Genomic DNA, 25,252 nt, shown 5'->3' on the forward strand with positions numbered 1-25,252 from the left:
ATCGTTACGAAACATACAACTTATTATGTAATATGCAATAGTTAACATAACAGCAAAATTAAAATAGTTATGGTACTCACTTTACATGTATCCTGCCCACCCGATGTACATTTGAGCCAGATTGTCCAGATTGGTCGCCTCGGTAATCAGATGGTTCACCTGACCTTCGACCGAGAGCGGCATCTGTGATGTTTTACCGTTTATTCGTACGTATCCCTTCAGTCGTTCTTCGATGTGTTTAACGTTGTTCATCGCCTGGGGATCAGTTCTCTCGGTAGTACCATCGTGTTTGGTAATTTTACTCCAAGACACCAAAGGATCGTACACGAACGGTTTCAGCACCGACATCAGCGTCGGTGTTTGGTTCTGAAGCACTCTTAAGGTAATCTCGCAGCACTTGCGGTAGAGACCTTCGACGCCCAGTGGACCCATCGCTTTCACCATGTTGTGCGTGAGACGGAAAGGCACCAGTTCAGGCACTTCAAACGTTTCGCCCTTGTTGAACAGACAGTTGAAGTCGACATGGACCGAATCGCCGCTCTTGGCATCGAACAGAATGTTCTCCCCATGGCGATCTCCGAGCCCCAAGATATAGCCCACAATGGAGATTACAGCCGTAGTTCGAATGTAGGAACTTCGAGCTTGGAACCAGTTGTGGGGGTTAGAGAACCGATCGCGGAACCATTCTCCGAACACGGGCGGATGTCGCGGAAGGAGAATGTTTAGGAATGTATCCCGTTTCTTCTGCAACAGCTCCTGGCGTTTGAAGTTGTAGTTTCGCAGTTCTTTTGCCGGCATGCCAAGTCCTCTTTGCTTATAGTAGGTACATATGATACTGCGGAATGTGTTCAAATTCTCCACCCATTCTATGATGCCACACTCTTCATTCAATGGAAGGACAGCATAGGTACGGATGTTCAGACGACGGTGTTTAGCGTCTGGGTCCTTGTAGAGGTATTGTTTGACAACGGCATTAAACTCCATCAAGCGGAAGTCCTTTCGGAGATCATCCTTTGGTTTCATCATCATGATATAATCATGTCCATCGCTTCCGATGAGTGTTATTTTCCGAGGTTTTTGTAACGATTGAAGAATAGTAAACTGAAGAAAAGAATGAGAAGAAATAATATAGTATTCTAGCAAATGAAAAAATAGTCAATATTATAGTATTACATACAACCCGAGGTTAATTTGCAGACTTTTCTAAATGAAACTGCTCACAGTTTTGAATAATGATCGAATGTTCAATAACGGTCGAAACGAGCTATTTTAACAGGTGATAAGATTGTTACATTACCTCTTCACGTATTCCATTGATGTACACCAAATCCATCGGACACGACGAAAAATTGGGAGAATTCCGGTCCAAGACCAGTTGCATACACTTCTGGATGGGCATCATGATGTTGGACAGAACCCCATCCTGGAACAGTTTCGGAAGGGATTTAACTACGGACGATACCAAGCCCTTGGTCTCCCTCGATGATCCCAGGTCTTTGTTGGTCAGTTCGATGAACTTTTCCGCAAGAGCGTTAAAATCGGTGATCATCTTTTGCATGGAAGTTTTCGCTAGCTTCTTGTCGTGGAATATCTCGTGGCATCGCTTGACGCGATTTGCGTAGGACGATTTGTAGACACTGAGCAACATCCACAGCGATTGTTGCGGATAAGTGAGGATCAGTTTGACGATGATCGATTTCAAGACTTGGAACACTTCTACGGAGGGATGTGCCACTCGACTCATGAGCTGAGAGAATGCAGTGAAAAAGAAGTACGGCGATAAGGTCTCACTGAAGCGTTGCGCTAATTTGTTCATATTGGAGCAGATCTTCCTGTAGGAATCGTTCTGAACACCCCTGGACGTGAAATCGAGCCAAATACTGAGCACTTTTGGCATCGACTGGTAGATGTATGTAGAACCGTACATCATAGATTTGCCATAGTAGGTCATCACGTCCTGTAGCAGCTCCCAACCTTTAGTTGAATCTTGGTCATCAGTCGAAAAGTTGGCGTGCAGCTTGTCCAGATATTGGGCCAAGTGAACCATGCAAGTTTCTGATTCTGGATTAGCTAGTACTGCTTCTTTGAAGCACTTCTGATTGATACTAGTTGATACGTTTGACGAATCCGCGTTGTAAATAGCTATCAACAGCTTTCCTTGTGCGTAAATCATCCTGTCTTCTTTAGGTAACTGCTTCGCCTCAGTTACGTTGGCTGTCTGCATGATTTCTGCGAGGCCCCGTTCAAGAACTTTGAATACATTTGCCACGTCACGTTTTTCCCATAGCAATTTTGCCTTTTTGATGAAAAGTTCTTTGGGTTTGTAGCTCTCGGCGTGAAGAATATAGAGATGTGCTTGTTCGAAAAGCTTCGCCCTGGAAGCAAGTTCCGTACTTTTAATCCACAATTCACCAATGTGACTGTCGATGGTTTCGTTGATATCTTTGAGCGTTTGTCCGCTGCTGTGATTGGATGGCAAACCGTTGATCAATATTTTCGTCTCGTTCAGCAGAATACGACGAAGGTTTATGATTGGTTCCACTGTACCGGCCGCTGGCTGCAGCAGTTCCAAACGAGATTCGAAGTTTTCGATCAGTTTTTTTATGTTGTCGTGACACATTGACAGTCCGTTGGAACGTACGTTATCCAGCACTTGTTCGCATTTTTCAAACTCGGTTATCATGTGAAGTTTCAGAACCTGTTGGAATAATGAACATTGATGAGAATTTTAATGAGACACTTCAATTTTCAATGCGCTTACATCTAAATAAGGTAAAGGAATATTTGAACCGCGGTGATCATAATTTGGACACTTCCCGCTATATTTCAATTCATACCAATTAGCTTGATTTTATGTACATGTTTAGATAAAGTACGTATCTCACCGTGCACAAAAATAAAACAATTGGTATTGAGTGAGTTATAGCGGAAAGTGTCAAAATAGGACACCTTGACCGACACAATGATTGCAGAACGGTACGACCCATACAAACAATGGTGAGGTCCAATGTAAAGAGCGTGACATAGGAAGGATAGCAGGACATAATTTTTGTATCACCCAAACACCTTCTAAACTGCCCCAATTCGCACAACTGTCCCATGTGAATAGGAAACCCAGCAAACATAGGACTGTTTTGCGAATAGGGGCAGTAAATGCCTATGTAGATGTAACTATAGGATAAAAATACTCACTTGTTCGTAGCCCTTCTCATAGGCACTGATTTTGAGATCCGAATGGCGCAGAATCCTCAGCACGGCAAGCCTTGCTTGCTCTAGTTTGTGCATAAACTGTTCGTGTTCATTCTTGCGGTAGCTGGTCATCAGGGAACCGCACACCACTCCCCAACTATCGCTGTCCTGCACCGACGGAGACTCGAGCAATTCTTCCAGTTCTTCGAAACGCCCAAGCCGATACAAGGGTTCGGCCTTGATTTCCTGCAGCAGCGTGTGTACATTACTCTCGTAGTATTTGTTCAACAAACTTTCCGAGAGCAGAAGAGCCGTTTCCGGCTGATCCAATCGCAGATAGCACTCAACCATGTTGTGGATATCCCTTGGGCTCATATTGCCAACCTGAAGCATGCGCTCGTAGCAGGCCGCCGTCTGGTGGAGTCTGCCGGTGGCGTTATGGAGAAGTATCTGTTCCGCCAAAGTTGGTTCGGTTGTCTTGAGACACATGACCCCTTCCACCGAGTCCGGATCGTTCAAGTGGGTGAATAACTTGGCCAGGAAGAACAAGTGCTGCTGTAGCCTCGAGGGATCGTCCTCTATAAACGCTTCCAAGTACATCAGCGACCGCGCAAATTCGTTGCATTTGTAGTTGATGTCAGCCAGCATTTTATGATCGAATTCGTTGACAAACCAATCCACGTTGTGAAAGTCACATTTGCTATCGTCAAGTTGGTAAACCTTTCGCCACTGACGCTTCCATTTCTCAAGAAAGTCTAACAAATTGAACGCAAACTTGGCACATTCATTAGACATATCGCTGGTCTCAACATCCGCCGTAGGCAAAGAGTGTTCATCCACCTTGAAATGCAATGTTCGAAGACCTCGGATGTAATGATCTTGATCTTCAGGACTATCAATTTCCGGATTGTTGTTCATTATGGCATTGAACAAGAACTGAAGTTCCTCCACCATTTTCTTTCGGCAATTTTCGGGACTTGCTTGTATGGCGTGCAGTAATATGTACGGCAGGAACAAAGTCATCGTGCTCATATCGCATCGGATGCTTGGTTTGAAAGATTTCAAAAGATTTTGGGTGTTGTCTTTCTCCAGGTGTTCGATCATTTGGCAAGCCCATAGATATGCCCATTCTTGGCAGGATTGAGCTTTGGAACTTCCAAATATTGGATGGCATTCAACGGTAGCGCTCATTGCAAGGCCGGTGTAACATGAAGTCAGCAGAGGTTCCATAATTGGCCGCAGTCGCGCAGGTATGGCCTCCCAAACATCGAGCTTCTTCCCAGTCTTAGGTGAAACCCCGCGCTCAACCAAAATTTCCTGAATTGCCAATGAGAATGTATCAACATGTTTGGTATCCTTTTGAAACTGGTAAGCTCTGCAGAGTTCCGCCAAAGCCATGCTGGCAAATGCATCCGAATGAACGCTGAGTGCGAAACTGTCCTGCGGTGCGTAATTAGGAGGGAGATAGCTGGGAGCTACTGCCCCCAATTCCCCGATACATTCGGAAGCTCGCAGCCTGTAGTTGACATCGATATCGCTGCAGCTCTTAATTAGATTGTTCAACAAACTCTCCACTCTCGGATTGAAAGTCAGTTGCCCAATAGTCGCATCGTTAACTTGCTTCCGACTGCTGGCAAACAATCTTTTAAGATATTTCAACGCAAAAACTCGCACCGACAGGTTTTCATGACTCACCTGTTTGGTAAGTTCTTTAAAGCGAAGCGAAAATTGATCCTGATCCTTTTCCACCTTGATGTGCTTTGCGACTATGGTCTTAATATCATCGTTTACCTTGGTTTCATCCAAAAAGAACAGATCCGGTATGTACATGCTCAAAAGACTGTTGTTTTGCACAACCAAGTAGTGGAATATGAAGTTGATATCCTCCGAAAATTCATCAATGAACTGCACCAAAGAAACGAAGATCGTGCTCAGCAACTGTCCCAGCTGTTGAACATCAACCGTGCAGATGAAAATTCGCCAAACTTTAATACAGATACTCTTCAGCGTTGCCTCCTCGAACGATAGGGCCGTTTTCAGCAGTGCAATGATCTTAAACCGGAACGGAGTAATGTGAGCCCCTCCGAGCAGACGAATTATTTCCCCCAAACTAAGCAGCGTTTCTCGCTTCAAAGCCTTTTCCGTTTCCGGATTGATCAGTGTGGCCTCGAAGAACGTCAACACACCCAGGAACCGGGTAAAAATGTAGTCGGCCATTTGAGTCGTTGTGATTTCCTGGGCATCGCCCTTGGCCAGCATACTCCGAAAGGCGTGCAGAACACACTCGGAGTTGATGTGATAGAAGATTAAAATCTCGGCAACCGTTTTCTGAAAGAAGAAAATAATAATTATCAATAAATGGTAAAGTGCCTTTCTATCTACATCGTATTTATGATATTTCCATGATGATCACTTTAAATTTCGAAACATGCCATGAGTTCAAAAATTCGAAGAAAAAAACAGTAGAGCGGTTTTCTAGGTACTTCCCCTATTTTAGTATTTTTTTTGCTGGATACTAAAATACCTATTTATTTTTTTTAATACCTCGGAAATCAGTAGAGATATCGCAATTTCGAGGTCAAATTTGGCCTAGTTAGGATCTAAAATCACCAATTTAATCTAGAAAAGTTATGCTTGTAGATGTTCGAGGAGTGGACAGGACACACTGCCCGAGCAGGGAATGAGAACAAACCTATAACAAATTCATAACTCATTTTGTTATTGATAACAAAATGAATTCAAAACAAGTTTTCGTTCCGAATTATTTTTATATAAGATCAAATTGAGATATTATTTTGTTATCATTTCAAAAACTCAATAATAACAAGATTTGATTTCAAAAATCCAAAATAGGTTCAATATGCTTTGTTAACATTAAAATATTTGTTAAATCTATCTGAGTATTGTACTTCCATATTGACACAAAATTTATAATTTTCTGATTCTGGGTAATGGTCATGTTATATAGGGGCTGTTTCATAACTTTAGGGGCACAAATCTGACGAACGAAGCATTGAACCACACTTGTTTATCCTGGCTTTGCTCACTTGCTAAAAGAGGCAACTTTTCCAAATCGAGCGCATTTGTTTACGATTTTTTAAGATTGGTGCTCTTGAAAACGTTAGTAGGGATCCAAGTCGGTCATTGTGGCAGATATATTTGTATTCTCTGATGTTTCTCCTTAAATTGGCTTAACTTTAATAAGTCTTTTTAGGGTGATTGGTTACTATTGGCAGGGTTATTCTCTTCGTTATGAGGGGGTTTTCATCGGCCAAATTGCCTGAAATTTGGTCGTATAGCTCAGCTTGGTTGGAAAAGATTGGAGACCAACGTTGAATTCAACAGGGTTCTCAAAGCCTTCGATAACGAAGAAAACAAAACTTCCCAGAATACAAAAGTTCTCCTATATTAGTTATTTTAATCTAAACATATTGTCAAATTTGAAATTTGAACTACAGATTGATTATTTCTCCAATTCTATGTTTTAAAAGTGCACCGTTCGCACTTTCGTAAAGAAATAACAAAAGTTCCACAGTAGGCTCAAAATTTTCTCACACTTAAGCTCGTTTGGCATAATAGTCGTTGGCATTAGAGCCGATTGGCATAATGTTCATTTGGAATATCTCTAAATTAAAGATAAATGAAGTTGGATATAGCCAATCGAAGTAATTCACGGTCTTTATAAAGTTTTCTCGCGTGAAAAAGAATTCATTATAGCTCCGTGCCAAAATGATGAATCCCGTGATGTTTGATACAGTTTTGAAAATAACACATGTTTATCATACATGAAAATGATGAATGCAATTTCACTTATTGTTATGCCATACGGCCATTTTGTCAAACGACTGTTATGCCAGATTATGCCATTTGACCATTATGCCAAAAGACTATGCGAAACCCGATAGAATTAATGTAGTAAAATATTTTTCCAATCGGATGCCTTATTTTTTCAATGTCATCATTTTTCCCCGGGTAACAAGGGAAAGAGCTGAGAAGCCGAATGTGACTCAGTTCGTTGCTCGATGTCATTCAATTTGAGTCCCGATGCCTGTGGCTATGGGATGTCGTCACGGTTGCAAAAATTCCGAAGCTCCCAACGAACGTGAGTTTTTGTTTTTGTCTTTTCACCACACCGCTTCTCACGTTGAAGCCCCTGTCCTTCACGGAGGCAATTGAAAAGAGAATAAAAATTCTCTCGTCGCTCACACTGGGGAGACGGCGAGGTTCAAAAGCAACATTTTTCCTGTGACCGGCACTCAAACGACAAAAATTCACGACGCTTGCTTATGGGCGAGTCGCATTCATGCGGCCGGTGTTGACATGAAGCATCCATCAGCGCAGAGCGTGTGTTGATGATGGTGCAGTCATTACCTCCACAAAGTAGTTGAATTTTTCTGCGTTCACTTTCAAGTATCTCACAGCAGAGCTGAAAATGAATGTCAAAAGCATTAACTTCAGCAGAAATTCATTCAATTGAAAAATATTTTTTCAACCCTGGTCGTTAACATCTCCCACATTTGATTCACTGCATAGCATGAATACTTGCACAAATAACAATGGATGGAGTTGCAAAATTGAATATATCAATTGACATTGCTGATGTCGTTACTATCTACAATGTCATAGACTCACTCGGCTTCACACACCTGGCCAAGTCCTTGCAAGCATTTATAAATCCTTTCATCAACTTAGAAAGAGTCCAGAACTGAAGCAGCTTCCAACAGATGAAAGGATGTTGAAAATAGCGAATTTTCAACTTATATGCAGTTATATAACAAGAGTGTAATCAGAAAGACCTCACCTTGTTCCGCGTAGTTCACTGACTCTGAGCGTTGCACACACATTCAAACGAAAACGATTCTGCCACATTTCGAACAGTTAAATGCACAAATTGACACACGAAGTGTTCACGTTTATCACCACTAAGTCGCCGTACATTATCTCAGTAAAAGAGTACATCGGCCACATTTGTTTCACTGCAATGCATACAAGCAGAAGGAAAAGCTGAAATATAATTATACAAAAATATTACGTGCAGTTGTCCTTTGACTCCAAATTTACTTTTCTTTATGACTTCAATGTCCATCATTAATCTTTTAGTTGAATCATGGTACAGTTAAGCTGCATATCTATGAGGATATCATATCCGATTTCCATACATTTTTTTCTTCGTGTAGGCTCCAAGTTAGAAATGACTGTTGATGAAATGTTAATGTTACAATCGATAATACTACGCCATTAATAAGGGCCATATTCTAAAGATATCGTATCAAACAAAACAATTTTTCAATCAAGAGATTGTTCTGAATTTAAAATAAAATCTCATTTAATTTTTTTCTTATTCATGTAAATTAATGCCTAATAAAATATCAAAATGAATACTAAATTTGTCATTAATTTGTAGTTATTACCCTTGTTACACCTGGCAACACGATCCATCCATCAGGACAACCATCAGTAGAGAAAACATACCATGATTCAACCATACTTTTCCATACCAATACTATTGTAACGTTGCTGAATAAAGTTAGTTCTAAGTTTGACTGTTCCAAGAGCAGATGCGAGTTTTGACTTGTCCCGATACAGTCCATTTTTTCCTCCGAACAGCACATTTTTGGTCCTTCTGAAGTCGGATTGTGCCTGTTCCGGATATACGACCAGCTAATCGCGCGGAAAAGCTGGAATTCGAGTGAAATGTAGTGATACACCCGACTGGTGTAACGCGAGTGCGAAAACTGCCGTAAAAGTGACGCCATTGCGTAAAAAACGATCGGCGGAAAAACATCCGAAAAATCGCCATTTTGGAATTGGGAATAGTGTACGACGAAGCGTGCATCGGAGAAGAGTCGATTGTTCCCTTTTTCGCGCAGTGTGTGTTCATGTAGAGGAAGCCCCGAAGGGCGGAATTCGAAAACGAAGAAGTGTGCTTTGCTGTGCCGCTCGCTCGATGGGATGACGTCACCGATTGTGGCTGAATGCGAGAAAATCTAACGAGAAGATTTGTGGTTGAAGTAGATCGACGCGCACGGCGGAGCTAATTTCTTGTGAGATCCTCAGCGAGGATCAAACCGGTACTGAATCTGCACTGCGATTGTGTGGACTACGGCCATTGTATGGCAAAGTGATTGCAACGGAAATAGAGGCAAAGTGTATGTGTGCGATGATCGAGGAAATTGTTGCCGACGAATATGAGCCGTTGCAGTAGTGTTTGTGATGTGTCGTATGGAAACAAATTCCACATTACGCTTGTGGATTGCGTTCGTCGTACGTGAATGTGTCGGTACTGCGGCACGGCGGTACTGTGACTGTAGATGTACCGTACGCGAGTGACTTACGGATAAAAAAGAAGTGTGACAGCACTGAGTTGCTAGGGTCGAAAGTTTCGAAACTATATGTCGGTCGAAACACCCATGTCGAAGAAAACTAAGGCAGGTCCATGTCGGTTGGATTTGCAAGAAGAAACCCTGTCAGTGAGTGAACAAAAAGCGAAGAAAAAAGAAAAAGAAACGATGAAGAAAACAACGGAAGAATTGAAAGTGATGAAGATCCGACTGCAGTCGGTAAGAAGTAAGTTAATGCGAGTGCGTGCCAGTTTGGATACGAGCCAAGAAGCTCCAAATCCGAACCTCCACTGTAAGCAGTTCTTGCAGCTCCAGCTGAAAACCGTCGAGAGTACCTTGGCGGAATACAATCAGCTACACCAGCGTGTCTTCGAAGCGGACGTTGATGACGAGGTACGAGAGGAGGCAGAGGTAGCGTACGTCACGTTTGAGCAGCAATACGGTGAGTTGTTCATTTTTATTTCTAAATTGATCGATGACCACGTCAAGAAAGAGGAGGACGCCGCACGCACTGTGCCGGCTGTTCAGCCAATACCGAACACCGTAGCAGACGTTGCACCTCATCTACCCCCGCTGAAGGTTCCATTACCGACGTTTGACGGGACCTATGAAAATTGGTTCGCTTTTCGGTCGATGTTCGAGACGATCATGAGCCGGTACAGCACAGAATCTCCAGCTATAAAGCTGTACCATCTTCGAAACTCGCTAGTGGGTAAAGCCGCTGGCATTATTGACCAGGAAATAATCAACAATAATGATTATGACGCAGCTTGGAAGATGTTGATTGAACGATTCGAGGACAAAAGGCTCATAATCGATAAACACATTGATTCTCTCTTCAACCTCCCAAAACTAACGAACGAAAACGCCACAGATCTCCGAAAGCTCATTGACACATGCACAAAAAACGTCGACGCTCTCAAGAACCTCGGTCTTCCTGTGGAGGGATTGGGAGAATGCATGTTGATCAACCGCATCGCATCAAAACTAGATTCGGAAACTCGGAAGGCCTGGGAGTTGAATCACGTGGACGACGATTTGCCATGCTACGACGACACTCTTGAGTTTCTGCGGGAGAGATGTAAGGTATTGGAAAAGATCCAGCCTATCGTGAAGCAAGTATTCAAAGGCCAGAAACCCGTTCGGAACGTGCAGGATGTTAAGGGGAAGACGAGTACCCTAGTTGCAACTCCTGATAAGTGCCCACAATGCTCGGAGTCCCATGAGTTGTGGAGATGTGATTCGTTCAATAATGCAGTCTTGTCTGATAAGTACAATGTACTGCGACGTCTCGGAGCCTGCTTCAATTGCCTCCAGAAGGGGCACAGAACCATCAATTGTACATCGAAGCATACGTGCAAGAAATGTCGGAAATCCCACCACACAATCCTACATCCCGAAGATGATGGTACAAAGAAATCCGTAACCTCGCCAACGTCTGCAGAGAAGCCCGAGCCTGCGAAGAAGAATCCTGAACAACCAACCAAGAGCGAGCCAACAGCTGTCCCTGATGAAGAAGAAAAGCGATCCAACTTCTGCGTGCAACCGAAGAATCTCGGAAAACAGATTCTGCTCTCTACCGCTGTAGTTCTGGTTATTGGAAAGGCGGGTCAGCAGTATCCATGCAGGGTGCTACTCGATTCCGGGTCGCATACGAGCTTCGTGACGGAGCAATTCGCAAACCTTTTGGCACTGAAGAAGGAAACCGCCAACATCAACATCAGTTGCCTGAACGACACCCAGACCAAGGTGCGTCTGAAGATTCACACCCAAGTGAAATCGCGTGTTACTGATTATACTGTCTGCCTTGAGCTGCTAGTGGTGCCTAAAATCACCGGAGTCCTACCAACTAGTAAGGTGGATATGTCTGCGCTGGCCATCCCGAATGGCGTTTCGTTGGCTGATCCCGGATTCCATGTTCCCGATAAGGTGAACATGTTGTTGGGAGCGGATGTGTTCTACGACATGCTGATGTCCGGCAGAATCCAGCTACCAAGAAGTGCTGCCATACTGCAGGAAACACAATTTGGTTGGGTACTAAGTGGTCCAGCCCCGACCGAAGATTCCCAAGTAGTCCACTCGTTCTGTTTAACTGCGTCCGATGAAACGGTTGATGCATTGGTGCGAAGATTTTGGGAAATCGAGTCATTTGGAAACGTCGAATCGTCACGTTCAACTGTTGAAGAGGAATGTGTCCAACACTTCGAAGATACACATGAACGAACCACGGAGGGTAGGTACTTGGTACGCCTGCCATTCAACGAGAAGAAGAATCAGTTAGGAGACTCCAAGCGTATGGCTGAGAAGCGGTTCTACGGTTTGGAAAAACGTTTAGATAGAGTTCCGGAACTGAAGATGCAGTATGACATGTTTCTGAAAGAATACGAAGCGCTCGGTTACATGGTCGAGAATCCGAATCCCGATGATCTGCACGCTTTCTATCTACCGCATCATTATGTCCTGAAGCCCACCAGTACATCCACGAAACTGCGTGTGGTTTTCGATGGGTCTGCTACGTCCGATACAGGAGTGTCCATCAATCAAACGCAGATGATCGGACCAACCGTACAAAACGACTTGGTTTCGATTCTCCTGAATTTCCGGACCTATCAATTTGCCTTTACAGCCGACATTCCAAAAATGTACAGGCAAATAGCTGTTCATGAAGACGATCGGAGCTACCAGAGAATCCTCTGGAGACAATCTCAAAATGAACCGTTAAGGACCTACGACTTGCAAACAGTCACGTACGGGTTAGCGTCATCTTCGTTCTTGGCTACGATGTCTCTTCGTCAGTTGGCTGAAGATGAGGGTGTCCGGTATCCGCTGGCGGCCAATGCGATTAGGAAATCATGCTATATCGACGATGCGTTGGTAGGAGCCAACACCCTGCCTGAAGCGATCGAGTTGAAGAATCAGATTGTCGACCTCTTGAAGAAAGGATGTTTCAGCGTACACAAGTTTGCTTCCAACTGCCAAGAACTTTTGGCGGACATTCCTGAAACGCAGCGAGAACATGGCGTTGAAATCGAGGACCCCAGCATCAACATTACCATGAAGACACTAGGCGTGGCCTGGAATCCGGTGAATGATATGTTCACAATCGTACTGCCGGCTCATCTGATCGATGGAAACGCTGTTCATACAAAACGAACGATCCTGAGCCAAATTGCGAAGATTTTCGATCCGTTGGGCTTCATTGGCCCGGTGGTAACCGCAGCGAAGCTGATTCTACGTGAATTGTGGTCGCTGAACTTGGAGTGGGACCAACCGGTTCCCGAAGAGATGGCGCTTCTTTGGATGGACTACTATCAGCAGTTACGCAGTTTGAACAGTGTGCAAATTCCGCGATGGATCTCAAATGAAGGTATTTGTGGTATAGAGCTTCACGGATTTGCAGATGCGTCGGATCTAGCATACGGCGCCTGTATCTACGCCAGGCTAAAGCATACCGGCGGTACAGCAGAGATGAAGTTAGTGTGTAGTAAGTCGAGAATACTGCCAAGGAAACGAGATAAGCAGAAGCAGATCACCACGCCTCGAGCAGAGCTACTGGCGGCAGTGCTACTTGCACGGCTGACAGCAAAGATACTAGCAGCGTTCGAGATCAGTTTCAACAATGTAACTTTGTGGAGTGACTCCCAAATAGTTCTATGCTGGGTTCAAAAGTCGCCGGACGAGCTGGCGGCATACGTTGGAAATCGAGTTCGAGAAATCCAAGATTTGACGGCGGGATTTAACTGGAAGTACATCACGTCGAAGGAGAACCCCGCTGACTGCATATCCCGGGGAATTTCACCGAAGTATTTGCAGTCTCTTTCGCTATGGTGGACTGGTCCACGGATGCTGCGTGAAGGTGATCCGGTCCTTGCTGAGCCGCCTCCCATGGCGGACGAAGAAATACCTGAAGTGAAGAAGATAGTGTTAGTAGCGGCGGTGAAAGCAGAACGCATGGCGATATTCTACAGGGTGAGCCGTTATCCCATCATACAGCGCGCGATGGCGTATGTTGTGCGTTTTTGTGATTACATACGAAGTCGAAAAAAGAAGCTAACGAAAGGACTGCTGACGACGGACGAAATGACGCGGTCATCTACGTTGATTGTGCGACTTGTGCAAGTTGAAGGCTTTGCGGAAGAACTGAAACTTCTGCGAATGGAGAAACCCAAATCGAATCAACCGTTCGGCAACTTGTACCCTTTCATCGATCCGACTGATGGCGTGCTTCGAGTCGGTGGTCGCTTGATGAATGCCGAATTGCCGTACGACTACAAGCATCAAGCGTTACTACCAGAAAAACATCCTTTGACCTTGACTTTGATTCGATTTCTGCATCTGAGCAACCTACACATCGGACAGCGTGGTCTACTGGCCATAGTTAGACAGCGATATTGGCCTATACGAGCGAAGAATATCATCCGGAAGGTCATACACCGATGCATTCCCTGCTATCGTATGAAGCCGACTAAATCTACCCAACTGATGGGTGATCTACCCGATTATCGAGTACAGCCAACGTTTCCATTCAATCGTACCGGTCTGGATTTTGCTGGCCCCTTCAAGATCCGTGCGAATCACAAGATACGGAACGCACAGGTAATGAAGGGCTACGTCTGTGTGTTTGTGTGCATGTCAACCCGTGCACTTCATCTGGAAGTCGTATCCGACCTCACATCCGAAGCCTTTCTTGGAGCCCTCCAACGCTTTGTGAGCCGCCGAGGTCTGGTAGAGCATCTCTATTCGGACAATGCAACCAACTTTGAGGGCGCGAACAACGAGCTGCAGCGTCTTGCCGAACTATTTCGGAACGAGCAACACCAACAAGGTTTGGAAGCATTCTGCACACAGCGAGGAATTAAGTGGTCCTTTATCCCGCCCCGAAGTCCCCATTTCGGCGGGATTTGGGAAGCGGGAGTCAAATCTGTTAAACTACACCTGAAGAGAATCCTAGCCGAGCACAATCTTTCGTACGAACAATTTTCCACTGTGCTTGCGCAGATAGAAGCCATTTTAAACTCCCGGCCGTTAATTCCAGTCTCGGACGACCCAAGCGATGTCCGGGCTATAACTCCCGCCCATTTTTTAATCGGCCGAGAGTTTCAAGCGATTCCCGAACCCTCATATGAGGAGATCCCTGCTGGTCGACTCTCGAAGTGGCAGTTTCTACAAGATCTAAAACAGAAATTCTGGAAACTCTGGATGACCCACTATCTCCATGAACTGCAACAGCGCCAGAAGGATTTCAAGGTCATCCGATTCAAGGTCGGTGCATTAGTGCTGATCGTTGACGAGAACGTTCCACCACTTCAATGGATGTTGGCTCGCATAACCGAGCTGATTCCAGGAAAGGACGGCCACACACGTGTGGTTGGCCTGCTGCTACCGAATGGGACAACAACGACAAGAGCGGTGAAGAAAATTTGCCTACTACCAATGGACGCGGAGACCGATTGATGTAGTCTTTGGTTTCGAAATGCAACATTTCAAGGCGCGGGTGGATGTTACACCTGGCAACACGATCCATCCATCAGGACAACCATCAGTAGAGAAAACATACCATGATTCAACCATACTTTTCCATACCAATACTATTGTAACGTTGCTGAATAAAGTTAGTTCTAAGTTTGACTGTTCCAAGAGCAGATGCGAGTTTTGACTTGTCCCGATACAGTCCATTTTTTCCTCCGAACAGCACAACCCTATAGATTTCATAACTCCCTGAGAACTGGGTATGATATAAAATCGTAAAATGTGGATAACAAAATGAGATATCAATTTGTTATCAATGAGAACTCATTCTGTTTTCAATTAGATATTCCAGTATATTATTTTGTTATCATTTTTTGTTATGTTAACACTTAAGTCATACAAAATGAAAACTCACTTTGTTATCAAAATTCGTGAGATCTAAATAACTCAATTTGTTTTCAATTAGTTCTCATTCCCTGCTCGAGTGTCTAGCCAACTCTGATCTTCCCGACTGCGGCCACCTTGTTATCCTTACTAACTGGGAGCTTAAAGACAGACTTGTTAGAATCCCAAAATGGCCGCCACAATGGCCGACTTTGGTACCTACTCACGATTTCGAGGGCACAAATCTCTTCGTAAACAAAACCAGCACACCTGAGCTTCTCATTTTAAGCTTATTAAAATTAGGCAGAAACAGAATAATAAAATGCACTGTTGTTTGAAACTTACTTCTTGAGATTTGTGCGTCTGAAGTTCTGATGCACTTTTGAAGCGGGATTTTAAGACGTTTGTCCTTAAAGGAGGCGAGCTGGGTATCCGTCAGGCCTATTCGCAAACGCAGATTAATGCACTTCGTACATTGATCTCGCATTGCTGTTTCAGAGCGGCTACGATCTACTCGGTGTTGGTTATCCAATCCGGATTTTTACACTGGAGAGTCGCCTGCACTGCCAGGGCTCCTACTTGTGCCTTTTCCTCCGGACCTCTAGGGCTAGGCCTTATAGAACGTGCCTTTCTACGCCTCCTTCTTCTTCATTTCACCTATACTGGCGCGCCGGATGCGTTTTACATTCGCACCCAGCAACGGGAGTCAATTTTCGCGGCGCAGTAGCATAGCGTCCGAGGCCATAATGTACCAGGACTTTATGGTGCTTTTTTTTCGGAGCATGCAAATATGTCACGAAGTTCAAAGAAAGAAGGCACATAGGATATTATGACGCATCCAAACTTTTGGATGTTACATCACAAAAAAGCAACTTAACGACAGTATGGTCTCGGGACGTTGTGATCCAGCCACAATTTTCGCCTCTCACGGCACTCAATGCATCGGCCTGCCTAGGGTTAGTAGTCATTATCGAACTACTAGTCCCTAGCCGTTCAAGACCAGGATTTTAGGCAAGAAGGTCGTCGTTGTTATTGTGTTGTTCAATGATAGACCTCTGTTTATTTCCATTTTTATTCAAGTTCTTTCGTCACACACATTCATTGCTATTATATTCACCGATAAAAATGTTAATTATAATCGGCGAACTTAGCCCCATCGGTCTTGAAGACTAGCTCGACTCTTTTGTCGCGCTTGCGGGCTGGCTTGCTTAGCATTAGTTTATTGAGGTTGTTGTGGCAACGCAGAACAGCACGACCGGCTTAACTGGCGGTCAGCATTCGAATGGTAGTGTGTCGGTGTTTCATCGACCGAACGAATGCTTTGATGAATTGCAATTATCGAAAACAAAAACAAACAGAAAAGATAGCGACAGTTTATAGTAAATTCAGAATATTTAGGACGTTTATTTGAAAATTAAAAGTGAATTCAACATTTGGAATACGTATTTGGAAGTAGGTACGCAAGTTAAGTTAAACGTTGTATAAATCTATTATTATTATATTTGAATTTAATTAGGAGTTTCTTGGATGGATAAATAACGGCGGCAGTAGATTGACGGATTGAGAAGTTTACGAGGAATGTAAACCAAATATTGTAAGTTGTGGTGAATTTAGTTAAACTGAATTAAAATGAATAAAAACTTAATTTTCAGTTTAGGCTGCTACTGAAGTAAAGCTGCTACAGAAATTGGTTTGATCATCCGAACAGAGGTATTTGCCCAAAATTTTACGTGGTCTATTTCTTGAAGAAACAACCGACGCGGTTTTTGCTCCCTTTTACTTGATTATTACGGGAGTAAAACATTACGGCGTTTCCTCAAGCGCTGCGCATCTTTGATGCACAGCAAGGCCGCGTGAAATTTGGCATTCGCCGCACCAACTGCCACGCGGCGTTTCCTTTCCAGAGAATCTGACAATAAATTATCTTCTTCTTTTCAACCGCGATCCAGAGGTTCCGCAGAAGCTGGAGTTCGCGGCCTTCTGGGTGAGGGAGTTTAGCCTTTTGAGGCTTACCTTTGTCATGGTTCCCCCTTGCGTGCGGCTTGTAACCGGCTTGGTACCTGGCTACTCGCGCTGGTCGCCGCCTTCGTCTTGAACGGTCTGCCGTTCATTTCTTGCACCCTGCCGCGATTCACTAGCATGGTTCTCGTGTTTCGATCATGCAGCTCGAGGTATAGTACGATTTTTTTTATCCATTTCATTTAGGTATTTTGCAGGCACTCTGTGCCCTTGGGCTTCTACTGTGCCGATTTCTGTAGTTTATCTATATCTTCTGTAAGCTCCTACACTATGATGCAGTCTATTTTTAGTCCTATTGACAATTGCTTGTTTCTCTACAGCAGCGTGTGGTTCCAATACGTTTCCATCCAGTCCATTGTGTGCGCCGCGGTTTCGTTTTACCTAGTAATCCTACATTATAGAGATGTGCGGAGGCGGCCATTGTGAGCCAATCGTGCAGAGAGAACTGTCAAAATGTGAGCCAAATGAACATGCTTATCGTTCGTAGGAAGGCGTCGTTTGAACGGTATTGCAATCAGAACTAAATAAATTAAAATTATTTATTTTTAATATCGAGAAATTGGCGGCATATGTATGTTTAGGAAAAAGATAAAAATTTATTAATTCTGCTTTCAAAAGCTCATGCTTATGACGACACTTTTGTTGCTGCACTTGTCGAAAAAACTTTCATTGCTGCTTCATGCTTCACTTCTGCCGATATGATTAGCGTAACACTTTTGCAATAAATTTCAGATTTCTTCGATTGCTACGCTATTTCAACAAAATTTTGAAAAAAAAAATCTACCATAATTAGAAATCGTAAACAAAACAACTTGAACCACAGCGAAGTCACGCACAAAGTTTGAACATCTAGCTTTGTAGCAAGTGTTGGCAGCTGTTGTAAACAAAACAAACAGCGTTACCGAATCGACATATGTAACTTCCGCTCATCTCTATGTAGAGGATTTCTAGTTTTACCGTAAATGGTCTGTCAGGCTTGTTGCCGTCGCAGAGGGTCAGTTGTCTCAGTCACCATCCAATACTGACGGAGGATGGATGTGCTCTCCCAATGTACTGTCCTCCGTGCGGCGTCTTCTGGTGTCTGAATGAAGTGTTTTTTGATGGGGTTGGGAATTTTACCCATGACGATAGAACGAGAGCGGGAAATTTGGCATAATGGACATTTTTGGCATAACCGAAATGCACTCTTCTTTTTTTGCCAAATGTCTTTATGCCAAGTAACCTTATGCCAAACGGCCTTATGCCAAGCCAAATGACTTTATGCCAAATGTTCCGCTTCCAGCGAACTGCATGAACTCATGCGTGATTGTCGAATCTTCGGCAAAGAAAACAGTTGTTCGTTGGGTGAACCTTTCCTACTCGCGCGCATTGACCGCGCTTCGCTCTTGCCAAAAGGTCGTACTCCTTCTTGGCCAAAGCTATCAACTTGCGGAATGTCAGCAGGTTCTATTAGAGGTCCCTGCACATATTGTTCCGCCCACTCACTGGTGTACCCGATCGAGTTACTTAGCGAATAAGGCATTTTATGAGACGTTTCAAATCAGCTGTTTTATGAATATTTACCGGTTTTGAAGTCCAACCGATGGGCCCATTTATTTACATTTTCGCTAGCATAACATTTGATACAGGCCCATCCAATAAACGAGGTTCATTTATCTGCAAAAATGCGTCAATCAACCCACTATAATTAATATCCGTAGACCGTGGGGATGTTTTTTCATCTGCTAGTGACATCATGCAGCTCGGGGTATTGATACATGCCACATTAAAAACCGAAACATCTCTGCCAGCAAAAATCTGATTGGCGCTCACGACATGTTATGCTACTTTTGGCGAAAACAAAAACATCAAATGTAAACAATAACAATGAGCGGCCCACCGGTAGAACGTCTCGTAAAATAGCTTATAGCCATATCGTAAGTCTACACAGTAATGAATCTTCTTTCCTGCAATACAACTAACAGGTTACGAAATCTGTAAGGTGAAATAAGACGGGCAAGATAGTTTTGAACCGAACCGTGGCATTAACCACCGTTGTAGGCCAATTTTTCACTGTCGCTGGTGTAGAAAAATTTAGCTAGCTGAAAACTAAAGTGTCTCGAGTATACCAAAGTGGCGAATCCTGGTCGTTTTGACAGGTCTCCTGCTCGATTGGAACTATGGGGATGACAGCAAATCGGCTGTTCCAATTTTGACGTTTCTCCTCTTTGTTATTCCAGACTCGTTACTGAAAACTAACGTCCAACCTGAAAGGGTTAATGAACTTACATAGGGTGGGGCGGGGCAAGATGGGTCACCTAAGGATGGATCACCATTAGACCGGCCCACATTTGTATGGCGAGAAAGAAAAGTTGGAAAAATTCACGGGGCACCCTCTAGAATCGTGCCTTTGGATGAGAAGAACAATCTGTGAAAGATTCAGCTCAATCGGTGTAAAACTGAGCTGGCGCAAATGAGTTGAAGGTTTGTATGGGATTTTCAGTCCAAATATATGGGAAATTGGATGGCCTACAGTCTCTCACTCAGTACGCCGGTTCAGCGAGTTCGATTTAGCTCAGAATTGAAAGAATGGTAGTTGATACCCTAAAGAACAATTTTGTAGAAGACCAAATCATGATAAAACTTAATTTAGGTGCAGTTTCAGCTAACGAAAGCAGGATGAGGACATCTTCCCCTGTTTACTCTCGGTTGTTACATGCAGCACGTGTTTGCTGTTCGGAACTTGCGCTCTTCATCATAGGCGGCTATGTTGGCCTTCATTTCAATTGCTCACGCACGTGTGCGGGTATCGAAACAATGAAGAATTACATAGCTGCCTATGATGTAGCGCGCAAGCTTCGACCGACAAACACGTGCTGCACGTAACAACCGAGAGTAAACGGGGGAAGATGTCCTCATCCTGCTTTCGTTAGCTGAAACTGCAACTAAATTAAGTTTTATCATGATATGGTCTTCTACAAAATTGTTCCTTTGGGTATCAACTACCATTCTTTTAATTCTGAGCTAATTCGATCTCGCTGAACCGGCGTACTGAGTGAGAGACTGTAGGCCATCCAATTTCCCATATATTTGGACTGGAAATCCCATACAAACCTTCAACTCATTTGCGCCAGCTCAATTTTAAACCGATTGAGCTGAAATTTTCACAGATTGCTCTTCTCACCCAAAGGCACGATTCTAGAGGGTGCCCCGTGGAATTTTTCGACATTTTTGTTTTTGGGCCGGTCTAATCACCATAACTTTGTAAATACAAATCGTATTGGTTTGTATTCGCCCGCTTCTCTTTAATACACTAGTTAGCTATGCTAAGAATCGAAAAAAAGTTCAATAAATACAAAATATGATGTTAAACAAGCAGTTTTAAAAAGTGATCGATTTTGCGTCGTGAAAAAAAGTGCGGGGCAAGATGGGTCACCTTTTAAGTAATTCACATTTTCTCAAAGAAAAACGTCAACATATAAGATTTGTTCCGCATTCATATATGCTCCATATCCATACTGAGTAAACAAGAGCTACTAGTAAACATTTTATATATTTAGTTGGAAGATAAAAAACTTTACGATTTGAGTGGTCCTAAGGCGACTTGAAAATCGATGTTTTCACTAAAAAATTATCATAATTTTATGTTATAATTTTGAGCGTTCATTCCGCTTGATTGAAGTCATTTATGAGATAGTCTTGTAATAAAAAATAAATAACTTTTGAATGCTCCAAAAATACGTTCAAAATTGAAGGTGACCCATCTTGCCCCGCGGCTGTTTATATGGAGATTATATGGAATGTATCGCATAAGAAAAATGGCTAAAAACCATTTTATTTTTTATTTCCAATGAGAGTGAATAATTTTTCAATCAATGCCCCAATCTTTTGTATATTCATGCTGGTCATCTAACAAAATTATTACCATAATCAAAAAATAAGTAATGCGCCCGAAAAAGACACTGACCCATCTTGCCCCGCGACCCATCTTGCCCCGCCCCACCCTACCTAATATATATACCAATGATACCAACCTTTATATCGGAGTGCAGCAAATGCACCAAAGTGTTTCCTGTATTGGTCATGATGTAGTCAATGCATTGGTTCGTGATGTTCGCAGGTTCGTTTATGAACAGATACGGATAGACAGTAAGGAAGGAACCCGAAAGCAACACGGCCTTATCTCTTCGTATTATGTTAGTGAGCTCGTCCAGCAACTTTTCACATTTTGGGCGCTGGAAAAGATAATGGTTTTTAGTATAAGCTAAAAGGGTATGTTTATGAAATTTACCTTCACACACCATGGTAGCAACATAGCTAATATTATTTTGTAATATTTTGTGGCAAATTTCACCGGTCCGCTGTAATTAAATGTTCGGCTGATCTGTAAATGTTGTACAGATGATTAGAAAATTCCGATAATAACGTTCAAAATCTAAATTAGGTAATACTCACATGGTAGAGCGATTTTTGCAGCGACACTTCAAAGCAGCAATAATTTGTGGCACAAATTGCGATTATGAGCTTGATCATGTCGTGCCGGTACCAGTGGAGCATATCCAACGGCGTAACACCATGATGTTCGCACATCTCTCCAGCGGCTAGGGTGGCCTCTCGAGAAACTTCGGACTCCCGGAGCATCAGGAAGAAGAACAGCATACGCAGGCAGTGCATCAATCGTTCCTCGGTGATACCGTCACAGGTGGCGAACTTGACCACCATGTTCATCACAGCGGATTGGTAGTTGTAGTCGGATTTTTTCAGGCTTAGTTTCACCGCCTGCAGCAGCTTATCCAGGCAGGATTGAATGATTTTATCCTTGGTATGGGGTTCCAATGATGAATTCTGGGAATGAAACGTGTTCAATGTAGCATTTGTTGACACACTTGACTTACAACACTATTCAGCTTTATTTAGCAAGATATATTAAAATTAGTTGTTTTAAACGAGCTGTACTCACCACGACATAATACATCAGAATGGGAAACGTCTTCGAGAACGTGATGGACGCATCTCCCGAATTGCACGTTATCAGTTCGCTCCAAGCCTTCACCATCCGTTCAGTTGTCGCCACCTCCGGGGTATGTTTCAGCAAAATGGGCAACAGTTTGACCATCTCTACGCGTGTATCGCTGTCTTCGGATTGGTAGAGCGTTTCCAGAATGTCGTCGGATGGGATATTGAAGGCTGTGTATTGCTCGAGATCGTTGAGCGTAAGACGTATGCCATCACTTTGGGCAAAGAGCTCTTGCTTCTGTGACGGGCTGGTCTGAGTGCTGGTGATGTCCTGTTCGTTGGCGCTGGGTTTGCACCGGAAGCAGCGGAGTTTTCTTCGAAGGCAGCCATCTCGGTTGACTTCAAATACAGAAAAATTGCCGGACTTCATGCAGAAGTGAGTGGCGAGATTCTGAATGGCAATGGGTCTCAATTCTTGTATATTGAGGGCCGGGTGGAGAAGCTCACTGTAAAGTTGCGATGGCGCGAATTTGAAAGAGAGCAATGCGTTCACGTAGAACCGGTGGAGAATTCGTTTTAGGGGAAGGTCGTCCGAACGAACTACGTTTTGAATAATGTCCCAAAAGCTGGCCTTCACTGTTTCCGCTACTGAGTCACCGATGTTGGTCAACGATAGGGTACACAACTGATCCAAAGATCTTGCTTTGATAAGGTTGATATCACAACCGTTCTTAAGTCCGTCATAGAATTTGGTTTTCAAATTTTCTTGTATTGTGATGTGATAGTTTGATTTTTGATCGTCAGCAAATGGGAGTAACAGCCAGCTTAAAATCTGCCGTTGGAAGTCCACGTCCAGAGATCCGAAGTCCTTCAGCAGGGTGGCATCGAAGCATACATCCAGTATGAGGAGAACGATATCGGTGGTGAAATTAATCTCACTTAGTTCTTGGAACAACGTTTCCAGAAAAGTTCGTAATCTTCCGTCGAATACCAAAAGATATTTCGTTTTGTTGCTTTCTTTCTGTAACCAGCAGGTGAAATTGTACACGACGTTGATGCCAAGGTGGACAATCTTTTGGCACAAATAAATCTTCTGCATTTGTTTTGACTTGTCCTCTCCTTCCAGTGCAATGTCCAGTGCTCTGTTCCAAAAGTGACTTCGTTTCAATGTCAAAGAATCGCCTGCATCTTTAGAGGCGATAAGTTCACTAGTGATCGGAACCTCCAGAAGATTCAAAAGATCCGGGAACTGATACGACAATTCGTATACATCGTCGTAGATGTCGTAAACCATGTCGACCCCAAACTGGTTCTGGACAGCTTTCAGGAATTTACTAATTTCTTCCAAAAGCTTTAACTTCAGATCTCCGGCATCTTTCTTAATGCTCATCAAGTTCTTTATGATCCTCATCGAACACTGGAACAGCTTTTGTCGCAATTCGGACGGATTGCGATCGTACTTCAAAGCATTCAGTTTACTATAGAAGTCTACAAGAGCTGTTTTGAACTGTTCCAGCGATCTCAGTCGAACCAGTTCACTGCTCAACCACCGGTTGAATCGTTCCAAAGTAGTTTCCACGACCGACAAAACTTCCCAAACGAGGTGTTCTAAATTCGGTGTATAGACAGTGCACAATTTGAGAAACTGTCCGAAAAACATGATGCAGAGCGTTTTCTCATCCAACGATCCGCTGATGAGTGTAGTCATGACTATCTCGGCCGAACGCTCGCGAAGCCTTCGATTGCATGAATCGTCCACCAGGCTAACCACCTGACTCAGCACGTGAAGGCAAACCTCGGTTAGGGTGATCTTCGTTACGCTGCCTTTGATGACGATCGGTGCGAAGGCGCAAGAACAATTCAAATTTTCGAAATATTGCAGGGACATCTGGAAGTTTTCCAGCTTTATCTCCTTCTCGGAATCGTAGCAATTCAGTGTATCCAATATGTCCAAATATTTCTCTGCTGCCTCATGAAGGAACCAAACCTGCTTTACAAAGCTGGCTGAGAGAATCGCTTTCTGGAGCAAAATGTTACTTTCCTTGATGCTGAAATAAAGAATAATCACATAATGTGTGAAGTGAAAATGTAGTATACATAATCGACATGTAATGTAATTTAGACATGCACTATGCTTTTATCACAATAATTTGTGTTTGTAATTTCGTGCCTTTCATGGCTAAAATCAAGTAATTGTTCAGATATTTAGCATGTATTATCAGCTTGTCTAAAACAAATGATTTACCCGATTTCACGATTGGTTAAACGGAAACCCTTCTACTAAAGCTAAAAACTAACATGGTGCCGTTTCGTAAAATAAATACAATACAATACTAACCTGAAGAAATCCTCAACCGAAGCAATGTGGAGCAATTGATTGAGCAGCCAAAAGTTACATGCCTGGACGGGATCCCTTTCGGTTGGTGTGGCCAAGAGCGACGACGGAAACAGCCCCGGGTTTTCGTACGTAAGGTCCCGTCGGATCATATCCAGGATTTTCTCCAGATAGGAACTGCGTTTGCTGACCTTGTCGACCAGCGTCGCTATCAGCGTCTCCCACACGGCATCCGATTTGTTCCGTTCCTGCTGCTGTTTGGGAACCACTGTGGAAGCTTCCGTTGCTGCTGACGGCTCACTGTTCGATTCTTCGTCCATCGCGGTAGGATAAGCGCAAAATCATACAAGGAACGACTAACAGGCTATCGATATCAACGATTTAACAATTGTTACAAATTTTACGGCACAAATCACTTTATTTTTGGCAAAATTACAGGAAAAGGTTGAGGCAACCGGCAAAACAATCCACAGACAACTGAACTGATGAACAACAACAAAACACACTCCGCGCGAAAAGGGCATGCATGCAGGTTCATTTTACACCATGAGAAAAACGGAAGAAAATATTAACAATTATT

General features: G+C 43.4%; 1 protein-coding gene across 1 annotated transcript; it reads right to left on the minus strand.

Annotated features, from left to right (window-relative positions):
• On the minus strand, nucleotides 1-25,185 carry LOC109428788 (serine/threonine-protein kinase ATR-like). Its single transcript, XM_029878129.2, has 8 exons — nucleotides 24,676-25,185; nucleotides 22,342-24,385; nucleotides 21,837-22,226; nucleotides 21,673-21,765; nucleotides 21,416-21,616; nucleotides 3,193-5,517; nucleotides 1,298-2,698; nucleotides 1-1,101 (listed from the first exon to the last, which is right to left on the minus strand). Exons 1-8 carry the CDS (start codon nucleotides 24,990-24,992, stop codon nucleotides 82-84), a joined length of 7,791 nt encoding a protein of 2,596 aa, XP_029733989.2. The 5' UTR covers nucleotides 24,993-25,185; the 3' UTR covers nucleotides 1-81.
• Between the last annotated feature and the right edge of the window lie 67 nt (nucleotides 25,186-25,252).

The sequence above is a fragment of the Aedes albopictus genome, chromosome 3 (genome assembly GCF_035046485.1).
Source record: "Aedes albopictus strain Foshan chromosome 3, AalbF5, whole genome shotgun sequence".
NCBI lineage: Eukaryota > Metazoa > Arthropoda > Insecta > Diptera > Culicidae > Aedes > Aedes albopictus.

What these genes read in the sequence shown, in the direction of transcription:
- LOC109428788 (XM_029878129.2), bottom strand. Translation starts at nt 24,992, where the DNA reads ATGGACGAAGAATCGAACAGTGAGCCGTCAGCAGCAACGGAAGCTTCC. An exon ending in TCGGTTGAGGATTTCTTCAG is followed by an intron (nt 24,386 to 24,675) that starts GTTAGTATTGTA and finishes TCTTTATTTCAG; the next exon opens with CATCAAGGAAAGTAACATTT. An exon ending in TCAATGGAATACGTGAAGAG is followed by an intron (nt 1,102 to 1,297) that starts GTAATGTAACAA and finishes TCTTTTCTTCAG; the next exon opens with TTTACTATTCTTCAATCGTT.